The 26265-nt window shown below is 39.9% G+C and overlaps 1 protein-coding gene across 6 annotated transcripts in view; it reads right to left on the bottom strand.

Annotated features, from left to right (window-relative positions):
• SPECC1 (sperm antigen with calponin homology and coiled-coil domains 1) overlaps positions 1-26265 on the bottom strand; it is an 89224-nt gene that overhangs the window by 60330 nt on the left and 2629 nt on the right. For 3 of the 6 annotated variants that reach the window (XR_008733529.1, XM_027806462.2, XM_027806466.2), the window contains 2 exons: positions 17613-17789; positions 14727-14862 (listed from right to left, as the gene is read on the bottom strand). Coding sequence is in view for 5 of the 6 variants with exons in the window: in XM_027806462.2 (XP_027662263.2) it covers positions 14727-14862; positions 17613-17759 (283 nt within the window). In the remaining variant the exon portion in view is untranslated. Of the gene's footprint in view, positions 1-3960; positions 4118-4214; positions 4321-14726; positions 14863-17612; positions 17790-19044; positions 19265-26265 lie in introns of those variants that run through there. The other 3 variants (XM_027806463.2, XM_055718337.1, XM_027806465.2) reach the window with 2 other exon arrangements.

Genomic DNA, 26265 nt, shown 5'->3' with positions numbered 1-26265 from the left:
GTATGCTGACATATAACAGAGTTAAAATGAATGGCTCCCATGTTTAGAAGAAAGGAAGAGAAGCAGATGAAAGAGACTAAAGAGTACCCAGAAATAATCTGACTACAAAACCCAAGAAAAACAGAAATCACAAGAAATAATACATTTCTACAACAAGCTTTATCTTGAAAGTCTTGTATATTTTACGAACTATATTATCCTACACTGAAAAATCCCTTCCTCAAATATAAAATGAAGCCATCCCTAGGCCAGGACAAAAACAGACATAAGAAAACAGATCAATATTGGCTTAGCGTATGCCCTGACATTATATCCTCATCCGAGCCATGTAAGCATGTTTTACAAATAAGCACAGTCCCAAAAACAGTCTAACCCTTGGATAACCCCACCCATCACCTTGTTCCAACTAGAGAAGTTAACATTTCCCATTCAATTGGTTCTTTCAGGAAAGTTTTTGTATGTATTGAGTCATTTTTTCCACCTCTTCCCAAAGACATTTAACATCGCATCACCTGCAGATGTTTACAGGATAAACAAAACCCCACCATCACCGTGTCAACCAATGTCAAAAAAATCTTAGCACTCCTGTTCAAAAACACAGGCTGCCTCACTGTTTCCACAGCAAACTAATGTTTGAAAGGCTTTCTCTCAATAAATACAGTGCACTGGATAACACTGTACAACTCCCATGAAATGTTCCAACTATTTCACAGGTGCTCTGGCCCGTGTTTGTATATACTAATGCCTCCTTTAGCTTGGGGTAGCCAGTTTCAAAAGCAGAAAACTCTACTGACGAACTGCAGCAACATTCACTATTGTTTTACATCCTCTTCTGTACTATTTTATGGCTGTTTTCATTCTAAAACCTCCACATGCTTTATAAATATGAATATTCAGAGCACTTTGGTGTAGCAGGAAAAGTGACCACTTGCAAGCGGCAGAGTTTTGGCAAACAAGTGATGCAAGCTTAGGTCACACACCACAAAACAAAAGTTCTTACAAATTATTGTAAAACTAGTTTAAAACTTTAAATGAGAAGTCAGGAAACACCTATAGAATCTAACATGATTGCAAGCAATCTCCTCACATCCTTTCCAGATGCTCTTCTACTCTCAGCAACATGTAGATTAACTTAAAAAAGATGATACTGCGTGGTTACAGAGCCTTGTAAATTGTCTGTTTAAAACATACCTATTAGACACCAGCAATGGATTACTTAGCAAGAAAGATGCCACGTAGGCTGTCTCCCCTTTCTCTGTGTTCACGTATCCACAATCCCTTCCTCAACTAGTTCCATTTCTTTCCAATTTCCCTGCATTAACATGTTAACTTCAAACTGCTCAGCTTGGGGGCATTAATTTCCTTCCTGTTCCTTGACAGCACTGACCAGCCCACCCAGAACTAGGGGTTATTACAGCAGTATCTTTATATCCCGAATCTTGATTGTTAGGATCACTCACATGGGCACTGTCAGATTCTGAAAATGGTGCTTCTGGGACCTGTATTGCTTTATTTAGTTTTGAAACTAAAATATATCTTTGTCATAGAACTGCAGCTTTGTTAGCTAAAACCTATGCATTCCTATGTCCTGTTATTTCTATTTACACTTAACAGGAAAATCTGTTAAAGTACATCATGCTCTCATTAGTATATGAAAATAAGTGTTTTACTTTAGGTTATAACCTGTATCATAGAAGAGGCATTTTAAGGGCTTCCATGTCCAGTGACCCCAATAGGAGGAAGTGTTTTAAAAATCTGTCCCCAGTACCACAATATGGTAAGTTTGGGGTGAAAGACTTACACATGAACCATACAGTGCCCATAAAATTTCCTGAAAAGAAAAATAAGCAAGATGACCCTGAATATTATGCTTAGGGAAACAGGTCAAGATTTGATTGTCTGTAATTAAAGGTGGCTCATAAGCTACATCAATAAAGAGGCCTATTCCTGGGTTTTATTTTGTTTTTTCCAAAAGGACCAGACTTCGACTACTAGTTGTTCAAGATGTAGGTATGGCTAAATAAGAGTTGAATTAAGTTCACCCAAGCAGAAAAAAAGCCCAACATAGATACTTCCATGCATCGCATTCTAATGTGAAAAACAAGTTTTTGCATCCTAGTTGTCAGCAAGTCAACACAAATTCTGCTTCAGATGTCTCGATATTATCCTCTGACTTCCAAAGCCAGAGCACTCACACAACAAAGAATATGTTGTCAGAATTTATTTTGTCAGCAGGAATGTTCCTGACATTTTTTTCACGATTAAACAGTTTTAAGCATGTAGTTCAATACAAAATGGTCTGTTTTTCAGTCATATTCATACCTTACAAACATTGAGGACATTAAAACAAGGCTTAGTACAGCCTCCACTTAAAAACTGAGAATAATTTTACAACTGTTTAGGTGCAACAGAAGCATAACTCTTTCCCCTTCAATAAAAAAATAAAATAAATTACAGAACAAGAGAAAACAAAGGATGAAAGATTTTCGAAATGCACAGGGGGTCTGCACACTCATTTATCATCCACATTAATAGTAATAAGCTGTTCAAACCCCACCACTGGCCCTGCAAAACCAGTCAGTTTTCTCAAACTCCAATCAGAAGTTAGCAGTGTACTTTCCCGTGCCATTATCCACCTCTCCCTTAGTTTATTATCAGTACCATCTCTCTGCAAATGACAGTAACATGTTTAGTTACAGCCCAATTTCTGTAGCTGGCAGTGGCCAGTGAAACATTGATTTCAGGGGCTGGGGATGTAGGCAGATATGCTTTCCAGCCTAAAGTTTAACTTTCCCTTAGGGCAGCATTTCTTCTGGTGACTGGATACTGGCAGCTTTTGTGTTCTTCATTAGCCTGCTGATTAACGTACTGCTAGAGAGTTCTCCACTACACCTAACTGCTGTTCCAGCACTCACTGGCAGATCTATTGTGAGAGATCCTAGAGTAGTAATGCAGTGTTCTCTGCCTCTTGCTTTACCTCACAACACTTAGGAGATCAGGTACATATGTATTTGCTTTTAAAACAAACCTACATACCTAATCCAAAATTACAAAAAAACCCTGCTCAAGCAGTAACAACTTTAATGGAATTTAGTGAATGAAATTCCCATGGTAACAGTAAGAGTGCCAGGAAATACAACTGATTCCAGTTTTCTGTACATTAGAGGGTTCTAAACTCGAACAGAAACTAAGAAATAAACAGCAGAAATCAGTGAGTTTATTCCTTCCCACCCCCCGCGCCCCCTTCAGCATTTGAGAAACAAGCAAAATAGAAAGGCAACCAAAACAGTGCCACAGCACCAGGAACAAATTGCCAGCTTTCCTAGCATCCAGCGTAGACATTTAGCGCAAGCAGAATTAGATATACCTGATACTAGCTTAGTCTTCTATAAAACCTGCTACCGATTAACATGCAGAGCACTACACTTCTGAAAGGACAATGGTGGGAAGACCTTCCACAAAGGCATCATTTTAAATTCTAAGGCCTGGAAAATTTCAGGCCTCAGGCCATGAACAATGGTGAAGGCTAGCACAGCCAAACTGCAGATCCTGACAAGTTGTATATACATCACTAGATAAGCTTTGTAACTTTTTAGCTGCATCATGCAGACTATGTAAAATAATACGTCAGGCAATAAGGGTCCCTCCCTTGTAGGCATTCTGTTCCAACCAGCAAAGGATTTCTTTCAGTAAAGCTTCCCTAAGGACGGTCCTTGTGATCTCTGCTACGGAGCAGTAACGAACAGCATTTACAAGGCACAAGGTAAACAACAGTGATTTCTAGCAGGCTCGAAGCCATCAGCATTAGCTGTGACAACAGCCTCTGTTTCCGCTCAGTGGGACACGGCGGTTAAAACCTCCCCACCTCCCCCCCCCCCCCCCCCCCCCCCCGAGAACAAAACCCCATGCCCTGCATGCCCTGCAGTAACAGCCCCGGCATTTCGCACGGTCTCTACAGACCTTGGTCGTGCTCCTCCACTCGCCCAGGCTGGTTGCCCATCTTCGGTCACTCCCCCGGCTCTTCCCCGAGCTCCTCTAGGACCCCGGCGCCCCGCTCATGCTCGGTGTCAGAGGCGGACCTGCCTCTATCTGCTTTTAACGTCTACGCTTCGGCCAACTTAAAAAGGGAGAAAGAAGTCAGCTCCTTCCTAGTTCCTGGCACCAGGAACAGAGCCTGCTGCTCATGCTGAAGCAGCTGTGGCTCTCCCTCCTACCTCATTACAATATTATGCACTGAAGGCCGGCCTGTGCAGTAAATTAGCTGCCTGACTGCTGGAATAAAAGGAGGGGGAGAAAGGGAGGCAGAGAAAGAGCGAGCGAGCTCGCAGAGAAAGGAGGAGTGACTCAACGAGCAGGGTAAGCCACCCAGGGGCAGCCAGCGCAAACTGCAGGCGGTGCAGAGAGAGGCACTGATGGCATCAAGGCGCCCTGAAGCAGGACCCGAGCTCCACCAGAGACAGCAACTCAGCTTGGCGACTTGAGCGGAGCTTCAGTGCCCCAAGGCCGCCGCGGCTGCAGAGGGGCGAAGCGCCGGAGAGCTGTTTCTAGGCCGTCCGGCAGTAAACTTCACAACAAAATACTGAAATGCAGCTGGGAAGGATAAAGGGCAGAAGGAGCCTCAGTGAAGACAAGCACAGCCAAATGCCTCCAAAGCAAAGCCAAAATTCATGTTGCCCTCGGTTCACAACACCCAAAGCATGCTTACCATGGAGCAAACACCCTGCCCACAGATCTCAGTACGCTTATGCATCTGGTTAAGGTCAGCTCTTAACTAAGCTGTCACAAGAATTAGGGAACCAAGTTTCAGAAATGCTCAGCATCTTCTGAAAGCTTAAGATACTTTAAAGATACTGAGATGGAGATTGAACTCTGAAAACCTTATTGTGACTGTGAGCACAAGCCCCTTTGAAAAGTCCTGTCTATCAGATATGTTCCAATATCCTCTGGGGCTGTTCCTGGGTGAGCTTGAGCATCCCCAGCCCTTCTTAGCCTCAAGTGGTGCTGAGAACAGGCAGCACACTGCACACCCACATTATGAAAGCAATGTGCAGGGTACACTGAATACTATTAAAACCTAGGGGGTTTTTTGTTGTTGAAGTAAGGACCTGGTGTTTTATTATTCGTAAAAATTACTACAGCAATTTCCAAAATTCCCCTCATGCTAGCTCCTCACAAGCACTGGAAAAAGCCACCACCAAACCTGATAGCCACTACTACATTTAGAAGCTGCAACCACAAATATGATCTACATACTGTATCTCTATCATCCATGCTTTTGACTGTGACTTGTGCAAGAGCAGCTGCATGAGGCAGGCCTATCCACAGAGGCTGACCAACAGCCAACCTTTCAAAAAAAGAAGTCTAGATACCCCTTTGCTAATGGAGTCATGACATACATGGGGAACAACACCGAATGACTTCAGTAATCAGTTTCTATTACATGGATAATTAACAGAATCATCATCTTAAAGTCTTGGTTTCAAGAAGAGGGTTAAAAACACATTCAGAAATAATAAACTAACAGTGTCCTAGGCTCAAAATAGATTAACTTCTGTACGTTTCATTTTCAGTCAAGCTAGTTGTGAATCCATCGTTTCAAATAAAAAAAATATCTGGAGATCATTCAATACAAGAGAAACAGAATTTTGCTAACATTTCAATATAACAGGGTGACTTAGTTGTCAGTCTTAAGTTCTTCATTGTTCTTGCTCTGACACTGTATGGTTGAAGCTAAGTTTTTGTATATCTGTCCATATTTGGATGACATTAAACAACTCCTGTCTACTTCTATCTTATGACATGCCAAGTGTAAAACACTTTAATGAATGAACTATATATGTTCTGCAAAAAATGGTCATTGAGAGTACATTCTTTGTCTAAAAGTCATCTTACAATCTCTTAAACCTTGTATCTTATTAGGATAGGTATTCAGCTTGCCCTTCTCAAAGGTACAGACACAAAAGTCCTCCAACTGCTGTTGAAACATATTTCCAAGACGAAGAGGTTTTCTTCTATTATAGACTAAAGAGTGACTCCTGCTTTTCTTCCAAAGGATTCAGCAGCAGGATTGGGTTAGCCCAGATAATCTTTTGGATTGGTAAATCCTAACACTGAGCATTTATTATTACAATGCCTGCTTTCTATTTCTGCAACACAAAAAGTTATATAGTGTAACAGGGTCCCAGGACTCCAGGCTTGCACCCATACTGTAATTACAGGATGTAATCACTGAGTCAGAGCAAACCCCTGAAATGCCAACACTGTAGAAGAGTCATGACTAGAAGGAACTAATCTGTTATTTTTGACAGTGGCACGAAACGTAAGTCAGAACATTCTAACACCATGATAGGGAGAGTGATGTCAGGAGAAAGACTTCTAGCCCAAGTCCACAGAGAAAGGTCAGGTATGAATTTTAAAAATACAGTTATATCCTGAGCTGAAGTCATAAAAGATTACTGCTTATGGAGCTTGCAGCTCAAACTGAGGAAAAAGAAAGAGGAATAATGGCAAGCATGATTTCTAGCATGGTGACTAGTAACAGATTATGACAGATGCATGGCTAAACCTTTAGGCAACTATTTATTATTTGAATATTTTACATTATTTTCCCTTCCTCCTCAATAATAGATACAAAAATGAATGAATGAACAATTTCATATCTATACAGCATATTAGCTGGTTTCTTCCTAGGCATGAAGCTTGACTCATTCCTTTGCACTATTCACTGCCAATAAAACCCCCCAAACACCCGTTTTCTGTATAGTGAAAATGGGAATTTATTACTCAAGGTGACATACATAATTCTTTTAACTCGCTAGTCAAATGACAGGACTCACTTGCCAGGCATAACCTTTCCTCACATCCTACTCTTAGAACACAGCAAGTTAATTAGCATGACTGCTGTTCAAATTGTAATCCACGTTAAAAGAAAAAGCATGAAGCCGCCACAGAATGATGCCAAATTTGCAGTGGCCAGATAGCTGACAGTCTCTTCAGAAGGCTAAGGTCTCAAGAAGTTACAGATGCTGAGCAGGACTTCCAGAGGCTGGACCTTCCATCCAAGACTGAACTAAATTGAATGGGCCCTAAGAGTAGGCCACTGACTATCAATACCAGTGTTCACACTATTATGTTCTACTTCTTCCATTAATGCTAAATATTTTACAGGCACTGAGTACATAATGTAGCAGAGAAAAGAAACCTAGAGATGTGTGTATCACGTACAGCAGTGGACTTCAAAGGATTAGGAATATAATATCTACATTGGAACCCAGAGCAAATGTATTTTTAACTATGCTAAACCAAATTTTTTTGGTTGTGATGATACTGGGTGAGGTCATAGTTAAATTCATGGTACAGAACTCCAGCCATCGAGGAACCCATCTGAGATGTAGCTGTCAATCCCTCCCTCTTACTTTACAGTATTACAATCTAATGTAAGCCAAAAGCTGCTGAAAAAAACAGTGGGGGAAAAAAATAACACAAGGAATGCCAAGCCCTCTCCTGATATGCATAGTTGTCAGACCAGGCCAGCTTCGCGTTCCTTTCTTCCGCTCCCTCCCATTCTTTAAGTGCAAACACAATGGCACTCTGCCAAGGCATTCTGGCTGTGATACATTTAGGCCTAAAGAATTTGTGCTGAGGATCATTTCTCTTCAAACCAGTTGAAGGAAAGCTGATAATTAACCTAGGCCTGGTAGTCAACACAACCTTGTGTTGACTTTTCCGAACAACTTCACTAAGGAAGCCTGAAAAGGAATGAAAACAAATTGAGAGATCATAGATTTGTACTATTCCTGGACCATCCAGGCATGCTCCCCTTTCTGTTTAGGTATCCCTAGCAAGGCTTTTGTGATCACCACAGTTTGCTTACAGCTGTAATGGATCTTCCCTATACATGTTGGCTTGAGCCAATTAACTGTCAATGATTTAATGAGTCAAGTCATTACAGACTTCAAGATTTAGCATTTCGGTATCTCTACCGCACACTGAATCCTCTTAACTGGCTCAGGTCCCAGGGTGGTAAACATGTGCCAATGAAGTCATTCTCAGGGGAATATACAACAGAGAAAAGGGTCTCTATTTCAAAGATCGTTTTAACCAGAAGTTGCATGCAAAATCTTAGAAAAGAGATTGTAAATTGTGCAGTAGATTAGGACAGTAAAAACTGAAAAAGGTACATGCTGCAATGTTGTCAGCAGAAGTTAATTCTTACTTGTTTAATAATGCCACATAACTGCAGACAGCCTGCGAATGCCTCTCAAACAAACTGTTCTCCTTAACAGGATCAGCTATCAGAAATCCCAGCAGTCACTAAAATGCATTGCTCTCACTCCATTCCTGGTTATGGAAAAAGCTTCATACAATACAGCCAACAACAGAACAAAAGAATAATTACGGGAGTCAACCTCTATATGTTACCTTCAGAACATCCACGGACAGCTATCTCTAGTTTAAGGCATCATGGGACTGAGATCTTGAGCCAACAGATATCAGACTTGAATGATAAGACCACTGCCATTATTTCATTAAGGAACTAGTGAGCGCCTTCTGCCCTACTGGAATAAGTAACTTTTCTGACTAAAATATCCTACCAGAGTGTAACATATTTATCAAAGGGGAAAAAGAATCCTAGAGAATAGTCCTGTGAAGCAGCGCCCATTCCAAGCCATTCTGAGATGGAGAACTATCCCTGGGTTACAGAAAGAAAAAGCAAAGATTAGAACAACATGAAAATTTAACATGGCAAACAACATACAGGAACTTTTTCAGCAAAGGCATCAAAAGTAAATATACATATTTGAGTATATGCAAGCTATCACAAGGGAAAAAATAATTGTAAGAAGAAATAAGAAACTTGACAAGTAGCTGCCATAAACTAAATCTGGAATGCCAAATTTGATCTACCTCAATTCATGAGCTGTCCCCTTCAGAGGTTAGTGAGTGAAAACTTCTAAAATGGTGCTGAAACTTGGACTGCTTGATACCTGGGGAAATCACAGATAGAGGGAATAGTTTGCTACATAATGTCAGAGAAGTTAAGGTTCAGATTCACATCTGCACCAGTATGTTACAAACAATCATGTAGCTATTTACAGATGTGCATCGATGTCAATATGCATATCCAGCTACGCGTAGAACCATGGATGTAAACGTAGACATACACTCCCACATTGTTTTGCATGTTAAATTCCTGCAGTACTTCTTGCCTATTTGAATGACATCTTGACAAAGCAATTTTTTTTGAGTCTTCCTTTCTGTTTTGTATCAGTTCTGGAGCTAGAATCTCTTTTCCTTGATAAGAAAGAATAATTATGCAAGAGATGTCGTGTACCTGGAAAGGGTAGCAAAGCACAACTACCTTTCCAGATGAAGTTTAAAAGTGTATTTATTGTTCCTGGGAAACCCCAGATAAGATCAGTCATTTGGTTTCCAGTGAAGTCTTGTGGAACAGAACATACCAATCTCATTAGTGTCTCTCACACTTGTCTCCATCTTTCACAAGAAAAATGAGACAGTAACGAGTCTGAATGCAAAGTGCAGCAACCTTTCTGCAAACCTATAGTGGTCCTTTGACATGACAGATCACAAAAAGCAGGCCCTGTCAAAAACTGATGTATGGGAGAGTAAAAGGACCCCAAGGTCAGAGAGCTGTCCTTCAAAAGAAATCACTTTCCTTTTTCCTATTCTAATTGGGGTGCATTAGCATCTTATGAAGAACTAAACTGACAATTAGGTTTTTTCCAAGGATTTTTTTTCAGAAAGCTTTTATTAAAAAAAAACAAACACCAAAACCCAACAAAACCCCAACAACTTTCCTTGAATTTTCTGACCATGTAGAGAAGGCTTATGGTCTGGATTAGCTGCACAATAACCTAAACTATTACCCCACATCAGAAAGTGACAAACACTTGCCAAGCAGAGAAGTCAGCAGAACGATAAATTTCATACAGTCCATATATTATTGTCAAACAGGAATCTTGAAATGACAAGTCTATAAAATGTGCAGGAAGCTCTGAAATCTGTAGTCTGCTCACATTTTCAATTTTGATGGGAGGGAAGCATACCTAATGACTGATCTGATGTAATACCATATACCAGTCTCCTGTCTAAAATCAGCCACAGCTGAACTTGCTCAAGTTTCACAAGTGATACTCGTACTTTCCCAGTACTAACACCAACACTGGTAGTGGTCAGTTGGCCTTATTTAAAGCCTCTCCTTTCTCAATATCATATCAACACAAAAAGCCACAAGCAACTGTTTTAGAGGGAAATAAAGATTTTTCTTTTCACATAAACTACATGGCAAAACAGTGATGGACAAATGGACTTATGGTATGTGCTCTACTAGAGCTGGGAAGGAACTGCAGATATATAGGTATCATATTTAGCCATTGGGACGTTAAATCTGACAACTGGGAATGGATCAGAGTGACAACTCACAGAAAAACCCATCAAAACAGAGACCCTCCTTACTGGAGCTGAACGTTGCTCAAACCAAACTGTTCCACAACAGAATATAATCTTCAGGTCCTTCTATAGCCTTCACTGATTATGCCAGATTTCTTTGTATTACTGGCTTATTACAACAGCATGCTTTCTACAGCTTCATTTCTGATGCTGGCAATGTTCCATGCTGGGATCAGTAGCTTTTGTCCAGGTCACCCACAGAGTTCAGAGCCTTGATGCTAGATGCCTAAGAGATAATTGAAACCCTCTGTATCTTTTGAGTTTACCTCTATACTTCTCCTGTACTGGCACTGTCTCCAACTACTGACGTTAATCAGCTCAGCAGGCACACACAGAAAGCAACACACTTTTGTTGCTTTGGCTGAAAAGGTGTGCAAATTATTGATTTTCCCATTTGATGCATAAAAATAAACGGCCATTTCTGATGGAATATGGGATGATGCAGTAGGCCATCCCTCGCATTCCTGCTGGCATCTTGGCTTCTCCTAGCCTCCAGAGATTTAACACGTCCCACTATCACTGCAAGAAGGTACAGCACCCATCTTCTAACATGGTTTGAGCTTTACAGAGATCCTAAGCTTGTCCGTAAAATACCCAGAATTTCTATAAAAATTAAAGTAAGGTGATTATAGCATTGTTATTGGCAGTTTCCTACTGTTTCTGAGGCAAATTCAATAGGTCTATATAGATTTAGACTTTACTTTGGAATAAAGAAATAAGCTGATGAAGCAGCCTGACAAAACAAAGTACAGCTATGTGTTACTTACATTTCCAGGATAACTGATACTTCACAGTGGAGCTGGCAGAGCTCAATATAAAAATCAATATATTTCTGAGAAATGGGGTTGCCTGAAGTATTCTGAATGCTTTTGGATTATGTGCTCACAGCCCAGCACAGTCACACACCCTGCTGTAACTCTTTTCTGATGTCCAGCATACAATTCGTTGGGGTTTTTTTGTTCTTGTCAAACCTGACAGTGCTGCTGGCACTGAAATAACATCAAGGAAGCACATGAACATGATTAAACTAGACAGCCTTAAGGGAAATTTTCAGAAAGTGCTTGAATTGGGAGTTTGTAGGGAACAAGTGACAGAACTGAGAGCAAGGGTTTGGAATGACTTCTAGGATCCACTGAACAAGTAATTTCACCCATCTAAACCTCAATTTTTCCATTTGCATACCAGTATTATCATGTGGTGCTCTCCCTGAGAAATATATGATCACATAAGAAGCTTTGCAATTCTCTGTGAAATTGCATTATTTAGGGTTATCTGGTTTGCAAACCTTGAAGGATCAGAATCTGAAAAATCACCAATTTCCCATAAGCCTGAATCTTAAGAAGAGAGTCCTAGTTTCTCATGAAGATATAAATTCCTCTATTAAAATATTTTAAAATAACTTATTTACTATATGTCTTCATAGACTGGATGGCTTTACAAGGGCATGTATTAAAATAAACATTTTTCAGAATTAGTGACCTCTTCCCTCCTGTTTGCAATTTTTCCAGCTCTTTTTCATCTACTGAAACATTAAAAGCAGCGCAAGTGCTCTGTAAGTTTGGTTTTAACGTAAAACCAAATTGCTACTTCAGGACAGTACATGGAAAGACTGTGGATAAGGAAGTTGAACCCAAGACATTTATTTCTCCTTGCATGTAATTTCCCATTACTTGGGATTTCAAAACTGCCAAGCAGTTACAAAGCCAAACATCACAGCACAGAACTTCCAGCCAGAATCCATCTCCAGTTCCATTTGCTCAACTCCACTTGCCAAGAATGGATACACGAGATTGGCCTCATCTCCCTTTAAGTTGCTTATAATTTACTGTGTTACCTTCCAACAAGGCAGACAGGGTTAGTCATGTCAGCAAAAAGCTAGAATAAGTAACCTAAACTCCACCAAGGGCAGCATACAAACAAGCCTATCTAAACAGGCAATCTTTATGTCCATTATTTATTATCTGTAGCATTTGGAACATATGCTGTTGCTCAAGGTCATCACACAAGTGTTGGACAGTCACACCCAAAGAAGAAAGAACCCTAAGCTTTTTTGTTTCCATACCTTTCTTTTCATTTCTCTTACACAATACTGTAATACCAACTGAGTAGCACCAGACTGTAGCTGGAACCGATATACTATCACTTCAGTAAAATAATCAAATTGCTCACTTGAATAGCAGACAAAGAAAGCCCAATCTAAAAAGTATAAACAAGGAGGGGAAAGACATGATGCCTGTTGTTGAGACATGAAAGAAAAATGCAGAATTGATGAAGGCAATCAAAGAAGCCAAAGAATGTGGTTTCAGGACAAAATTTCAAGATTTACACGTTGGCTATGTACACAAACATCTGCATTTCCTAGCTACAGGAATGTCCTTACTTGGATTAGCTCCACAGTCAGCATTGCACCGTAGCCTTGATCACAATCTGATACTACTTCGGATGCCATTTCAACAAAATATAGCAGCTGAAAGTGTTCTCTCATTTTCTGCTTATGTTCCCAGGAACATGTTGTGCCCTCTGTCATATGTGATTTTTAGTTTTCCTCTTAGCAACAATATACAATATTATGTCTATTGGTATTTTTCTTGTAGTGTGACAATCTAAAAGTAACATTCAGCTTTGTAACCTTGCTCACTAATATCTAGCACTTTTCAGTGGCCACAATAGTGACACATTCTCAGAACACAGCTAGATTTTCAAGCACCACTGTGAAAATTAAGATATGTAAGACACAAGTCTTCTTGTATACATACCTGTAATAGCCACCATAAGACCTGGGACAGTTCTCTCTAGGTCAAAAGGAATTTTAGAGGGGTAAAACACATATTCTTAGTATTCACACTATATACATAGCTCCACACTGACTCTTTTCACTTAGTACTAGTATTCCTATTAATACTTCTCCAAATGCTGATACAAAGCAACATATGAGGTCAGATCTAACTATGTAATTTAAATTGGCAAAACAAATCTCAAATGTAACTTGGCCTCCCATAAACCATTTTAGCCTTTGTATTTAAGGTAGTCATCATCATAGATCTTATTCCTCCTCCAATCCCAGTTATTATACGTGCATGCAGAAGGGGGCTCTCTATTCCAGTGCTAGTATTTTTGTATCTGGCATATGTATTCCATTCTGGACTCCCTGCAGTGCTGTTTCCCTGGCTGCATTCCCGGGATCTTGTGCTGCATCATCCATACAGGTTCTCTTCTCCCTGTGTTACTCCTCCCAAGTATCTCTTGCCAGCATCATGCCTCTTTATTGGCTGGTGAATCTCAAATGCCTTTGGATATGACTAGTCACTATTAAATTTGAGGATTTACACACCAATTAACCACAGAACAGGATCTGTCCTTGGGTTACGGTGAAGCATTTATGCTGTTACAAGATGCATCATTTTCTTTCAAGGGTGGGAGGAAGTACATAAAGAATTTAAATATTTTTTTTTTTTAATTTTTCAGCAATCCCTTTCTGGTTAGTAACATTTTTCGTTACACTGCCAAACCCTGCAGAGGCTGTGACAAATAGGGAGGTCATGGTCAAATTTAATAAGATCTCACATTCCCTTGGAAATGCCACCAGGGAGCAGACAAAAGCAAGCATTTGCTGAGCTCCTGGGGGAAAGCAGAGCGTTTGCACAGAAGCCCTTGGTATGCAGATGGTGTTGCTGCCTTTAGAAACAGGCTTAGATTTGCAACCAACGGGAACAAGCTGATGGGGCTAACACAAGAGGGGAGAGAGCATGCCACGCTGTAGCTTAGGAGCACAAGCTGTACGTGAAGATGCTAGGGCTGGCTCTTCGTTCTCGCGTCTCTGCGGCGCCCCAGGAGCTGCAGGGTAACCGCTCTGCTCACCCGGCAGAAGGAGAGGGGAGGATGCTGTTGATAACGCTATGAAAACTTAAAGCAGAAAGGTTTCACACTAACTGACAGCTCTGCGGGACAGCGGGCTGCGCACCTCCGCCGCGGGGGCAGCGCGGGCCGCCGGCGCCACCGCGTGGCCGCTCGGGGCCGGCCCACCCCGCAGGGTCCCCCTTCGCACTCCTGGCTGGGGGGTGTAGGATGCAGCGAAAGGCCAGTCTGCAAGGCACCGTACGTCTCGTCCTACAGGCTGAAGATTATAGCGGGTCAGTTATAGCTGTGCTACCAGGGGTGGCAAGGAAATCTCAGCTAGTATCTCGGTAAATAAACCAAGCGACGCTCAGAGCACATCTCAGATCGAGTAGGCTGTCTTCCAGAATCTTTGTATCTACCTGTGCTGGGCTTCAGTCGACTCTCTGCAAGCTCAGAAATGGCTCCTGTTGTAATAGTCTTCTTCAGTCTAGAGACTCCAGAAGCTGCTGTCACCCCCGGTTTTGTAAGCATGTCATCGCTGCTTGCCCTCTTCAGCTGCAACAGAGATGGTGAGCAACCAGAAGATTAAGACCTTGAATATTCCCATCAAGTAGTCCAGGAACTACAAAAGGAACATTGCCATAAAGTAACCCAATGGGAATATTGGTTTGATAACCCTATTAAATAATGTATTAATTTTTGTATTTGTTTCACATTCTAGATTTTGGTGGGTTAACAGATAATACTGTTTCAACAGTGAAGAATGAAAATGGGAAAGACCATTCGAATAAGCAAATAATTCAAAGGCAGGGAGAAAATAGTTTACAGGAGCAGACTACTGGCAACTCAAAACTTCTCAGATCTTGCTCTGAACAGCTTCATCGTATTTCCTCACCAGTTTACATTTAGTCAGGCATTTGGACCTGTACAGATACGTGCCAGTTGCAGAACCTAACACACTGAGTAGGTCAAAGCAGCAAATAACTGGCCCTTTACCTATCTACCAAAAAAAGAGCCTAAAAGGATCTGCTGGTTCTTGTCTCTCCACTCAGGACCATGCAGTTTTGCCCCAATGGTGACCTTAGAATCTCAGGCTGCCACAATAAAATGCAAGCGCGGCCAGTGCAAGATCTAACGCAATTATCAATTGGAAAACCCTTATCTTAAACATGGTATGATTTCCGCTATTTTACCTTCCTTGTTTATTGAAAAGCAACGAGTAAAGATGGCCAATGAGCTCATGACGGGACCTAATGCTATTTGTTTCACTAGGGACTGTAGGACTCAGCAGAAGAGAAATGGAAAAGTCTGTTCACAAGAAAGCATTTTGTTCATGTGACCACCAAGGAAATCATTCTCAGCAAAAAGCGCATTGGTTTTCAGAATAGCTAAGCTGCAGAGTTCTATAAAGATTAACACTGATATGTTTCATAAGCTTGGAAGAAGGTAAACTGTTTGCTTTACAGGGTATTTTACAGTATATTTTTTTTAAAAAAAATATTAGCAGATCTAACTACAATTTACTTAGCTTTATTGTATGTGAGAAAGGAAGGGTCCATTGTTATGTGATCTTTTTTGGGAGGGAGATTTTTGGTACAGCAAATTACTCTAAACACGTGCTCAAGAAATCCATGCAATACAAGCACAATGAACTTAGGATTCAAGGAGAAACACTAAAATTATGTTGCTTTAACAAGCAGAAGTAGCAATTTATCTCAGAACTTTGGTCAGATGCTTTCCCAGTTGTGTGCCTGTAACAGCCTATGCACCTCTAATAACAGCCTCTAATTTCAGGAAAAATACTTTAAACATTTTAAGAGACCAATGTTCTGAAAAGTCTCTCTAAAGCAGTATTTTTTCTATCCTTTTGAGTTTGCGGACACAAACTTTTTCACAAATCAAAACCCACTTCCTTTGAAGTTGTCCAGTGATACCCAGGAGGGGGCCATGAACCACAGGCTGAAAACCACTGCTCAGGTTAAAAGAGATAACACAGGCAGTACTCTCTCTATTTAGTGGTTCCCAAATGTAAAATATTTAAGCAAAATGAAGTCTCTCAACTCCAATTCTTTCTCCCTTTCATCTCCTCCTCTGACGAAGTCTGTGGTTTCCTGGATCCTGCAAGCACATAAGTTTCAATAGCTGAAATGTTGATCTGCTCCAGGATACCAAACAGCTAACGTTTTGCCTTCTGGCAGAGGTTTTGTCAGCTCACTCTTAGAAGCAGAACGGAACAATCTGACTTTCTGACCTTTAGAGACTTCTTCAGTCTCTCTAAAGTAATTTCTTCAATGTGCCCTCTTTACAGCATCAACTACAGTGCCTTTTTCTACCCCATTTCTTTAAGGAAACCACTTTGATAATCTTGGATTTGCAAATTATGAACAACTGGAAGGTATCTGCTGTAATTAGAAAGAAAACCCTCTACATTTCACACAATATACAAATTAATCATATCAGATTTCCTGATTAGCCTCTTTGGTAGCATTCCTTCAGAGATGCTTGCCTCAGCCAATGATGAACAATGATGAACATAACCTGCCTGGAGCATTAGACTGAAATATCTTATAGGTAACGATGCTCAAATCTTCTAGGAGTTTTAGATCTCCTCTGGATTAAAATGCTGTACCATGTTACATATTGTTTACTGAACTTTACTATTGGAAACAGTTACAACCAGGAAGCCCATGGTCTATTTTTCAGCACTGGTATCTTGGTCTGTATGTGGACGACAAGGTTATTTTTGTTTGCTGGCTGCAAGGGTACAGATGCAACAGCATTTTCAGGTATATTACTCCATTTTCTTAAAAACACTACTTCAACAGAAGTTTCTGTTATTTTTGAAAAATAACTACAGAAAGATAGGATTCATAAAATGTGTTTGTTCCACTGCAAATAATATTTTATTATTATATTTTGCCTTGAAGGAAGACAGGCACAGATTTTTAGGAATTCCGGAGATCCATTAATCGATCTCTTCCAATTTCTTTAGATGTGTAACAATCAGTTGAACTAAGAATTTGCCATTTACTTTTCTCCATCTTAAAGTTAAGGCAATTCCCTCACACAAAGTGTAAGAGAACCCACTCATACCTTGTACAGATGCAGTGTCTCCACCATCACATGCAAAGCATTTTCAGAAGTGTGCATCAGTCTAAAATACAACACAATTATAATACCTCTATGCTTAATACGGTGGTCAACCCCACTCCCAAGTCTCAGGGTGCAGTGATGTTCCAGGACTAAACCAAAATTTTAATGTGGAACAGGGCGACAATGCTTGCACGGTCCCTACTGGTTAGTACCTTGCTGAGCCGAGATTCAAAGGCAAGTGAAGTTGAGGACTTGGATGTCTTCATTCCTGTTGAGGTGGTGGAAAGCGATTTTCCTCTGTCAACACCATGACTCCCTTGTTTTGCCACTGCAGTCCAAGGCCTGGCAGTACTCTTCATTTTCTTCTCAAATAACACAGTCTACAGATCCTAAAAAAAAAAAAAATAATACAGTTTTTTTATATATATATATGTATACACACAAAAATATATAAACTGTCTTTGCATTATCTGAAAAAGAGCAACAGAGATATCTGACATCAGTTTAAAGGGCTGAAAAGGCCATGCTAAACTTTATTCCCTCTTATACACATCAAAACTCAGCCTAGAGAATCCTTCAGAGCAGGCTGCAGCCACTTGTATTTTTCATACTAACTGGGAACAAGAAACACCATAAAGGAACACTGACTTGGTTGGACTGTGTAAGTCAGAGATCTCTATCAACCACAACACAATACCTGCGAATGCTGAAGCACACTGAAAGAGTAACTGAGAACACCCAAGTCCACAGCAATTCAAGACAACCTAAGGGTAAAACCAAAACTACTTCTCTTACTGTTAATCCAGCAGCTTCAACTGAAACAATACTCGCTGTTAAAAAGTCACATGAGAAGCAAGTTTCCTCAGTTGTATGGAAAATATGATATCTTTAACTTATCAACGGCTGCTTCTCTAGAAGACTCTGACGTTACCACAGTGATAAAGATGTTTCACAACACCAAGATTTACAAAATACAGTAAAAAAAAAAAAAATCAACTTCCTTGCAAACAAAAATCCAGATCCATTAATCCTCAGAGAGAAGCTTATGCAAGAGAGAAATCCTGCCAGGAATTCCTTTTTCTGGGTATAGCTGAACAGATTTAATCTGCTAACAAGAACAACTAGTCTGTTTCTCTCTGTAGACAGCTGCCAATTAAACAGCTAGCGCAACTCCTGTAGATCTAAAGCCATAAATTTTCACCAGCCATTGCCCAATTCAAACCAGAAGAAGAATAAAATAATTAGTTGAATTTTTTTTTTTAAGTCTCACCAGTCTGCTGAGTTGGGAGTTGGGAGGGAGGGGAGATTGCCTGATATACCCTCCTGTCCCCACTTCAGTACAAGCAACAGTTTTCTTCTGCAGTTTCATTTTCTAAAATAGACAGTCTTGTGCATGCAGAGGCTACTTGTTACTTGTCTGTTAAACAGGGAACCAAAAGATCTACAAAGGTCAGCCTCATGCCCCAGCTAGGGGAACACACTCGCAGTAAGCATTCACTGTTTATCACTCAGGAGTCCAGCTGGACAGCAACCCTTTGACAGAGAAGCCAAAACAATTTATCCCTCACCGAGCAGAAGGGTTTAGGTCACATTTTACATCTCATAATTTTCACATTCACAAATAAGAACACTCACTGAACTCACAGGAAACAAATCTGTTTGGGGCCAAGTCGTATTCGACACTGACAGCACCTTCCAGGTGCCACGATGGTCTATTTAAGGAGTGTTTTGCTGCACAGTGGCAGAAGGGAATGTCAAGTGCTCTGCTGCTGTCTTACAGAGAACAAAGCTAGCAAGTGACATTTCCTCTACTTATCCTTGGTGCCTCTTGCAGGGAGGGCTGTCTACTTTTTCCTGTCAGCTCCTAAATAAAGAAATAAAGAAGCTGTAGTTATTACTAAGTATAGTCATTACTCCATTAAAATTCTTAACACATGCAGCGTGAAGCCATCAACTGATCTCATTAGAGGAGAACGAGTAGTCTGTTAATGATTATGCTGATCACTTGGCTCCTTTTTTTAAAGCACGGACATATGTAAGATATATAACAATAGATAATAATGGTTAGCATTCCCACAGTTCATGATGTACCTTAGCAAGCTCTGGTGCTTTACATTATTTAAAAGACTATCTTTTAACAGGTATACCATTCACTGTATTTATATGGGTGAACAAGCAACTACTCAACTAGCTTCCCGATTAGATCTCCAAATTATGCCGATTTTGGTTTTTGCAGATCCAGCGGTTTTGCACATGCATTTTGCTTTATTATACTCTCTGGATTCTTCATAGCTGTATCTCATACTTTCCTGCCTTAAGCTGTACAGATGCTTTGTTGATATCCAAAAGAATTTAATTTTGAGTCATCTGTGGCATTCTAAAGTTGCAGTGGAGCGATATGCTCATTAGACCATGATGTTAGAAGTAAAAGGAAGAGGTACTTAAAAAAAAACCCCACAAACCACAACTCCAGAAATCCAGCCAGTAGCCTGAGGCAATCTGGCTTTTTCATATAATGATAGCTGAATTATGTGCCATGTGGATTTAATATTTTGCTATGCCAAGCAGACAAAATTAAAATTGAGAAGAGTATATTTGGAATTATTAGTGATTATTAGTTTTCCATGTGTTTCTATGGGAATCAGCATTTGTAAGAGATGGAGGTAAGACTTCACATGTATTTGGCTAACCTGAATCTGCCTTGCAGATAAAGATTTCAATCTCTGAAGTGGAATCCCAATACTTTCTACAAGCCTTATACGTACTTCAAAGAACCAAGTCCAGTTGCACACATCTAAAGCTGCTTTCATTCCCAGGTAGGTGACACACATTTGAGTTGTCAGACGTACTGCTTCAGGAGAAATACTAAATAAAACTATTTCCCCCAAAAAAGGAGGGGGGGGTGGGGGTGTGTGTGGGAAAATCCTATTGCTCTTTGATGGATTTCCTGCTCTCATTCTCAGTCAACATCAGCTTTTCCTCTCCTCTAAATTCAATCTATTGCATTACAGGAAAAGAAAAACCCCAAAACCAACAAAAGAAGCTTCATGGAAGTTGTGGGCAGTTGGAACAATGGGAAACCCAGAAGTTCAGTATTATGAAATGGCTCATGGACTGAGGTATGTCGATGGCAGCGAACTCTCAACCAAAACACTAAGTTAGATATCTAGAACGGTTTCAGCCAGTTAGCATTCAAGAAACCCAATATTAGCGAAGACGTTTCTCTAATCCTGGAGTATAAACAGTACATACAGGGACAGATTTAACAGATTGTATTAAAATCATCATATACAGCTTTTATCTACTTATCTTAAACACTTTTTTTACAGATGAACAATTAAAAGTTAACAAGGTTTATAAATCTGGAAAGACAAAAAAAAGCGCATTTCTGAAGACTCTCGAATAGAGACACTTGAATTTAGCCTTCTATTCCAAACCTTACACTAGACAGCAGCTTGTCAGAACATTGCAATGACATAGTAGGCAACCTCTGCTTCCTCAGGTGATTTTCAGGGCAAGGTTGGTAACAGTAGCTGGCAGAAACCATCCTTTTAGGCCAGCATAAATTACTTCAAAAGTAGCCAAACATTATCATAATCCTTGAATGAGCGCTTGGGAATGGGATCACCATTAAATTATCACAGCTGATCAGATCTTGGAAGACCGTCCCTCTCACAAGTCAGGACAAAGGCAGTATATATATATATATATATACACATTCATACTTTAACTGCTATAACAAGATTTCGTTCAACACCCTTTTGCACTCAACTTTCCAAGCTTTGTGTATCTGCCTTTCTGCATCTGTGAAACTGACATTGGGAAACAACTCAGTGGCTTTCGAATATATTGATTGAAGTTTACTATACTTTAACTACACATCAGCATTTCGTTCCAAAAGGACATCAGAGAGATTATGACTTGACCTCTAGGCTACCCATACAGAGATCTGAAAAAGCAGCAGCTTTCCACAAGAGATGCAACCAAACTGCTTTTGCAAATACAGTGACAAAAATAACTAGTTGTATGCCCGTTACGTCTCAATACATTTCAGATGAACATTTTACATGTTTCTGCTCACTTTCCTGCAAGATGACTCTCTCCAAGCAACACCTGGAGCTCTATGATTTCATTTTTCATTTCCTCACATTTTACAGGGAACTTTCCTTAGGAAGCAGACAGAATGGCATCACTCTTGAGATTCAAAATCTGTCTGTCTTTGGCATCAGCCAGAGCAGATCACTAGTGGGCCACAATTAATCCCTGCAGTATGCCCTGCTTGGAGCTGTACTCTGAAAATATGTAGAAACTGAAGGTAAGTAGCTCCATGTTGAAATAAATGAGAGTTCATGCCAACATGTTTCTTCAAAGCAGCAAAATCAGTTCTACTACCAGTCACTTCCAAAATGCGGGGGGTTGGGTGGGTTTTTCTGTTTTGTTTTTAAAATCTTTAACACTCAAAAGTGCTGGGGTTTAAATAACCCTCTCTGAAACAGGTCCTGCAAATGAGATAATCAGAGGGTTTACAAAAATGTAAAGCTGGTCCTGAAAGCGCTTTTTTTTCTCAGTAATCCTCAGAATTCCCTGTAGGCAGTTGTCTTTAAAAATTCAGGCCATACTATATAGTTCATCCTCTCTCACTTGTGTTTTTAAAGGGTATTTGGAAAATTGCGATGTGGACTATTTTGACAGTTGGCAGGAGTTTCACAGTGGACAGTCCATTGCACTTGAAATTTTACTGGTTTTATTAGAGATTGAGAACCTAGACTTTTTTTATTAGTCCATATGCATTCATTAATAAAAGTCTTTAGAACCAGCCTAGAATTATTCCCATTTTACAGCCAGAAAATTTGGATTAAGAATTTATCCTAACTCTCACAGGCAGTCAGCATCAGCAGAAACAGCACCAGGTCTCTTGGATCTTAAGGCCTGGCTATCCATCAAAGGAGTAATTCACTAGTTCTGGATAACAAATTTCTAGGAAACACGTTCTGCTGAATATTAAAGGCTATTTTTCTCTGAGTAGCTAAAAAGAGTAGATAGTTTGATTTGAGTAATGACAAGCAATACTATTTCAGTCAAGAATTGTAGCAGTTACACTATTAAGTAAATAAAAATTATTAGCATATCTGCAGAAATGAAGTTACATAGGAAAATCCCTCTTGGGAGAGGCTAGATATACAAATTATCTGTCCCCCATGTACTTCACACAATTTAGGTTTTGGTGCTCATGTCTGTGTGTAATGCTACTTGCTCAACAGGACAGTCAAATTAAAGCAGAGTCATTGAAAGTGCTTTGGGAACATGAATGAAATAAAGAATTACGAGAACTCATTACTAGATCTGGAGAGCAATGCACCAGATGGCAGGTTCATTGAGACCTGTGAATGCCCAGCATTTCTAAAAATGAGGTCAGAAGTACCAGCTTTGCAGGTAGAGGACTCAGAGGACAGAAGTCTGTGACCTTGGTGGGTTAAAACCCACAGTTCCCAATGCCATTTTCCTGCAGTTTGGTTACTTTTCATTACCTCAAAAGGTCAGACTATTCCAGAACTTTTATTACACGTTCTTATGAAATCATGAAATCAAAGCACAATTTTCTCCTCGTTTTTTTTTTTCTTTTTGCATGCAAAATGTGCATCGTGCTTATGCGGTTTTCCTTCTAACCTAATCAATCTCTGCTATTTTCAGACAAACTATCAACTGGAACATAGAAATATCTAACAAGTTCAGTAAACTGTAAAGCATTTTCTAGTGGTGTGTAGGAAGCTATATGGCAGGATAGCCAGCTCGGCTAAAATAGAATTCTTTTCTGCCTTTCACATCAATTCACTTTAAACAATTTTTAGGCTTGACAGATGCTTCCATATGACTCATCTTGATTTCTTAGCTGATATCAGGAACTAAGCCAGGGTCACAAACCAAGGAACTTGATAGTCCAGTACGTAATTGGTAACTTGAAGATAAATAGCACAGAAAAACCTATTTGGAAATAAGGCCAGGCTAACAATTAAAAACAAACTGTTTACTCTTTTGGTCATTTTTAGCAGCTTTCCTTAGGCATCTATTCCTTTCAGCTCCGTATTAGTATTTCTGTATCTAACACATCCATCCCTTCTTTTCTCTAGTTTGTTACCTTTGTCTTTAGTGTCTTTGAGGCTTTGAGACAATTGCTGGAATTTTGCTGGGACAAAGCTTAGCTTTCATTAAGATTGGATTAAAAAGCCCACCAAAAAAAAAAGCCACAAGCCAGACCACCTTCTTCCACCCAAACACAACTCAAAAGGAACAGACAAGATACGCCTGTTTCCCAAAACCTCACCCCTAAAGCTCCTCTTGCTTTTGTTGGCCAAAGAGAATCAATTATAAACCTGACCCCAAACAATAAACAGCAGTTTCCTCTGGTCTACCTCAGCTAACTTGCTTTCCAATCTCATTTGCAGCTGCATTTTCATGTTTTGCTGGTAGAGTACCAGGAGACAAGACATTGCTTAGAAATTTTCATGTCCAGACTGCACGCTACAGCATAGCAAATTCTGCTGGGTTTATGCATGCCTCAAGCAAAGGTGGTTTTAGTATTATTACTTTTTAACTTTCAAGAGTGGAGACAAGTGTCCTATAATAACACACCTAGGCGGTTATAAAATCCAGGTGCTTTTGCAAGGAGTTAAAAAAGTTGATAATTTCTGTGTATTGCTTTATATCTTAAGATTTAACACACATACATGCTCAAGGTCACCCAACTAATCATTAGGAAAATACAAAACAAAATACCAGTTCCAGGATTTAACCATCAGTGGCTCTGATATAGCTTAAGAATCACATCTTCAAAATCTTCATTGTGCTGACATTGCTTGAAGATTGTATCCTTGATTGTATCCTCACATGAAGATTACTCTTTTGAGTTGCTGTTTGCTTTGGGGGTTTTTTTTTGTTTGTTTTAATTGCTCTGCCGTAGGACTCTTAAAAAAAAAGACCTCAGAAGAGCACATTCAATATAGTATCACATCAGAAATTTTTTACAGGGCACATGGCTCCTTTCCTTTACAGTATAAGCAACCTTCCCTTCATGGTATCAGATGGAAGCACACAGACAATGCAAACTCCCGTGGCTCTCTCAAAGACAAAGTTAATTTATCTGTGCTTACGGTGACAAAAGACAATCTCACATTTTTGTGTTAAGGCGTTTCTTGATTATTTCTTTAGTATTTTCCATAATTCTCTAAAATGGATATAAACTAGTGTATATATATATACACACACACACTGAATGGTTACAGGGATGTCTAAGCTAAGTCAGAAATGGCCTAGGTGAAGACAGTTCCACCCAGCCACAAATGACAGGTTTCTGGCCATCAACTCAACTTCCAAAACCATGTCTCAACATTGCTCAAAATAAAATCCTCTTCCCACAGCAACCATTAGAGTCATTGATGATTTTTCCAGGCATGGACAGATGAGAGCAGAGCAAAACCTTCTGTGGAGGAGGGTGGGCGGAAGTTCTCCCTGGAGTTTTGGATTTGTCAATGTTTTATTCTTAGTTAGAGCCACAAAAAACATGCAGAAGTTACAACAAAATCCTCATTCATGCATACAGACAGAAGATTTACTTTGCTGCATTTCTCTTATCCGTGTTCCATATTACTGGCCGTTTATAAAAGACAGGAAAACACAGGTATCTTTGCTACTTCTCTAGAAAAAAAACTCAGAACCATCATCTAACACAGTGACTGATGCATAAAACAATCAAGCCAAAGCTGTGCTTTCATATGTCTGGGAACATGCTCCTCCTGTAATTTAAATTATGCTGTTTGTACATGGATACTCAATCTCCTCCTCCTTCCTCATACTGATTATCTAACCAGTCACCACTACACATCTAAGAAGAGAAACTATGCTACCTTCCTACGACCCCTGATCTTCTAAATGACCTGGGATTAAGGAAACAAAAATCCAATTTATCTGTAATTTTCTGCTCATTAGCCCCCTAGTAGGATGGTGGCTACCAGCTGGATAGTGTGATACCTGAAGAAGCCCTGAAGCACAACTGTACATTGGCCATCAATAAACAGTCTACTGTGCCCCTCTGGTTCCAGTCGATGTGTTGTCTTGGTAAGGCTGAAAGGACAGAAGACTGGCATGATCTTTCACTAACTCCAGAGCAGAGATGTAGACTTACATGTGCCAATTCTGGATCATGTTGATCACACAAGGAAAAAGACATAATCATGGGGGTAGGGTGGCATTTGTAGGAAGACCGGCAGGGACAGCATATCGTCATACTGGGAGAACATATATGAAAGCCATGTATTGGCAGAATGCCTACACAGAGGTTATGCAGTAAATTCCAAATTTTATCAAATCACATCAAAACTACATCTAGGAAGTGATTCCACTACAGAATTTGGAGAATGCATTTTTACAAGTTGTAGTTCCCTTCGTGCTTTAATGTACGACAAGCAGGAAAAACGGATCAGTTTCCATAGTGCTAACATCCACCCTTTGGAGACAGAAGTCAAAGGAAAGATTCAGGAAGGGTAAAAACAATGCATTGATTCCAAACTTTCTTTTTTGAAGTTGCAACCATGTTATAATTGCAAAGAATTAGGTCACTCTGGGCTTTCCCCAATATGACTCTGCCCTGAATAGATGGGTTTAATTTGTGTTCAGTATATTGCAAGTCGAGAACAAAATGTTTTAGAACCATTTCAAGGTAGCTACTGTTCATTAATCCAGGTTCTTTGAACTGCTGTCCTAGTGAATACAGTACAAAGTAAGTGACACACATGGTTAACACTTCATGTTTTGCCAACCCGCAAGAAGGAAGAAAAGAAGGTTTCATTTTAGATAGAGCAAGAGCTATAT

The sequence above is a fragment of the Falco cherrug genome, chromosome 1 (genome assembly GCF_023634085.1).
Source record: "Falco cherrug isolate bFalChe1 chromosome 1, bFalChe1.pri, whole genome shotgun sequence".
Lineage (NCBI taxonomy): Eukaryota > Metazoa > Chordata > Aves > Falconiformes > Falconidae > Falco > Falco cherrug.
Note: the sequence above shows the minus strand (reverse complement) of the source record. Positions and strands in the feature narration are given on the sequence as shown.